The sequence below is a fragment of the Centruroides sculpturatus genome, unplaced genomic scaffold (assembly GCF_000671375.1).
Source record: "Centruroides sculpturatus isolate CEXI.00-Female unplaced genomic scaffold, Cexi_2.0 scaffold4373, whole genome shotgun sequence".
Lineage (NCBI taxonomy): Eukaryota > Metazoa > Arthropoda > Arachnida > Scorpiones > Buthidae > Centruroides > Centruroides sculpturatus.
The window spans coordinates 3,360-6,846 of record NW_019388496.1 but is presented as its reverse complement, the minus strand read 5'-3'; the positions used below and the strand labels follow the sequence as shown (position 1 = coordinate 6,846).

At 25.7% G+C, this 3,487-nt stretch overlaps 1 protein-coding gene across 1 annotated transcript; it reads left to right on the top strand.

The window, feature by feature from the left end:
* Positions 1–161: 161 nt before the first annotated feature.
* LOC111616965 (transmembrane protein 132E-like) lies at positions 162–2,982 on the top strand. Its single transcript, XM_023358314.1, has 2 exons — positions 162–367; positions 2,450–2,982. The coding sequence occupies exons 1-2, from the start codon at positions 179–181 to the stop codon at positions 2,663–2,665; spliced, it is 405 nt and encodes a 134-aa protein (XP_023214082.1). The 5' UTR covers positions 162–178; the 3' UTR covers positions 2,666–2,982.
* The last annotated feature ends 505 nt before the right edge of the window (positions 2,983–3,487 follow it).

Here is a 3,487-nt window from a genome sequence, read left to right as displayed (position 1 = left end):
ACTTGAAATATGAAATATAATTAAATAAATTAAAATATTAATTGAAATAGAATTAGTTAAAAAAAAATTAGTTCTTTGATTTAATTAAAGATATTGCTAGAAAAGAGAGAAAGGTGTTCGAAACTTATTATGAAATAGATGTTATGAATATCTGATTAACTTACCATACAGTCTACTTATGGAAGTCTTATTATATCTTGTTTTAATTTATTATCATTTACAGACTACACAACTTCTTAATACAGCAGTGCTGACTGGAAGACAAGTATCTCAACCTATGAAAGTTTTTGTTGTAAGTCAAGCAGGAAAAGTTGGCGATGTTACATTACAATCATCATGTCATTCTGCTGATGAATCTATTCTTAAAGTATGTGTAAATAAATATTAGTAATTTTAAAAAATTATACATTTTTAATATTTGTATCTGTTTATTTTACATAAATATTTATAATTTTAAAAATATAAAATATTCAAAAAGTATATTTGATAATGTAAATAAGCTAGTTTTAATTGCATTTTGTTTATTAAATGATTCTTTAATATTAATTAAAAACTTTAACTCACAAAGATGTAAATGTTCCACTTGACCTAAAAATATATTAGCTTTAGAATTCAAATTAATTGCTAGTAACAAATATAAATATCTTTCAATGACTTTTACATTCTATGTATTTTTAAATTTGCTAAAAATTTAAATTTTAGATTCTGTTTGATTTAACATTATTCATAAGAATTAGTTAATTAATTAAGACTAGAATTTTTTTCCTATTATTAATTACTACTGTTTAATTATTCATGAAAATATAAATAAGTCTATGGATTTTGTTAATTGACATCTTTAAGTAAATAACTTCATTTATTTCTCAATAATAACTTCTTAATATAGATTTCTTATTTTTGGTAATTTTGCAACATTTTTCAAATCTCTAAAAAGTTAATCATGATTTTTAGTTTATCGATATATGTTTATTTATTGAATTTTCTTATAGTTTTTGCTTAGCCATCTTTAATTATTTGATCAATTTAATTTATATAATCTTTATATATATCATTTTAAACTTTTACTTTTTCTCTTAAAACACAACATTGGCAAAATTAGAATGATCTATCCTTATGTTTTCTTTACAGTATTTAATTATTTTAATATCCCAGCTCTGTTATATATAACAGAGAGAAATTATGGCAATCAGTCAGAGTGACCCTCCCGAGATTGTTACATTTTTTTGGACTTGGGATCTTGAAACATTGAGAAATGCAAAAAAATTCAGGGTTTTATTTTCTGTATGTATGGATATTAGGGGGGTGTTTGTGTGTATATGTGTGTGCATGCATATGGCATGATTTTGTTCACCCTCTTTAAAACAACAGAAAGCACAGGCATTATTAAATGTCCTTGAAAATTTCTGAAATTTTACAGTGAGGTTTACAGAAATTTTACAGTGTATTAGGAGGTTTATGCTATTAAATTTCAGTAGTTAAGGTTGAGGGATTGGTGAGATAAAGGGCATATCCTGGCATATCTCGAGCAGGGTCAGACTTAATGACAATTTTACTCATTATTAGCATTTACAATTTTATAAAATCTATTCCTACCCTCAAAAATAAGCTTTTTGCTATTTTATAATAATTTAAAAATATAAAAAGTTTTAAATAAAATATTATAATAGATGGNAGTCGCAATACGGCCAGTGTGAACCTTTTCGGGATGTTTCTTTTCAATAAAATCAGTCACTTTCTGATAATACCTCAAGATTTCCTTTATTGAGTGAGATCTTTCCACGACGAAGCAAACACGCGGACTGAGACCAATGAACAGAAGTGAATAAAAAATGACGCTGCAAACTAATGTAACATATGGTGAGTTTTTGTTCATATCGCAGAGCAAAAATATGTTCAAATTTTGTGTCGTATCCTGAAAATTTCGTATGTTGGGGCATTTGTATCCTGAGGTACCACTGTACGTGAATAAGTGGGCAAAGTCTGTGGAGTGAGCAAGCAAACCTAGTCAGGGAAAAAGCTCGTTAGTAAGGATATATAAATTTTTTATTTTTGATAATTTATCATAGAAGTGTTGGTTTTACTAATTTTAATCAACTTGAATTTTATTTCAATATCTCTTTTTTTGTAAGATATGAAAAATTTAGAATTTTATTCTAAATTTTTTGTATTTGCTTAAAATTACTTTTAAAACTCATTTTTATTTAAATCACAGATAATTATATATTTATTTTATAAATAACACAATTAAACTTTTTCATATTTTAAATTTGCAAATAACACTGAAGTTTTTGTTGTTTTCTTTGAAAATATGATTGTAGTTATTGCAATTATTAATAATAATAAACTTAAAACTTTATTTTATTTCAAATATAACACTTACTTTTAACAATATAATTTTATATAATAAATATCTGGTGATAATTATATATGTATTAAAATTATTTTTCAGGTTTCACCATCGTGTACATCAGTTTATTTAGATGGCTCAGAGATTCGAGGCTCTCAAAATGCTTCTGTATTGGTGAAATATGGAACATATACTGGTCAAGCACACTTTTTAGTATGGATGCCTGAAATACCATTAATTGTTCGATTATCTGATACAAAATTAAGTCAAGTAAAAGGTTGGAGAACACCTCAGTTAGAAAGAAAGTATGTATTTTAAAAAAAATATATTATATCTATAGTATTGTAACCAACATTAAAATTTAATTTCTGTACACTATATAGGTACACAAATTTATAACTAAAACTGTAAAAAACTAATGCGATATATTTATCCAACGCATTAATGATTTCAGTATTGTGAAAAATACAGAAATACTGAAAATATACAAATTTAGCATAAGGAAGAACTATTTTCAGTTCAATTTACAATTTTTATTCATAATAGTTATTCATCATCACAATACTTGTGATGATGAATAACTATAATCTTATCTAATGTCTAATGTTTGGAAGTTATTATATAGTTAATATTCATATATATAAGGTGTTCAAAAGAGAATGCTACCATTTAAATTTCTATAATTATGTTAATTACAGTAATTTGCAATATACCCCAATGGATCTGAGTTTTGAGTAAAGGGTGTGCCTTGTGTATCTCTATCTTTTCAAGGTGTTTCACTGCCTGTCTGGAATTCGAGGCTCTAATGATCGAGGCAGCTTTATTATTTTTATGTTATCTGCAAGTTATTTATAGATTTTCAGAAGACGCAAGTCCGACGAGTTATGCATGCGCATTTCGGTTTCTGTTTAATTTGTATTTCACGCATTCTTTTTTAGTGTTCTTTTTAAATATTGGTTCAACTGAAGATGGTCGTTTAAAAACGGTTGAAAACGTTTTTATTAAACATTTTTATTGCTGGATAGTTTAAGGTTTATTTTATTTTATATTTGAATGGACTGTTTGAAAATAAATGATTATAATTGATAAATACAGTGGTACCTCAGGATACGAAATTAATTCGTTCCGAAACTGAGGTTG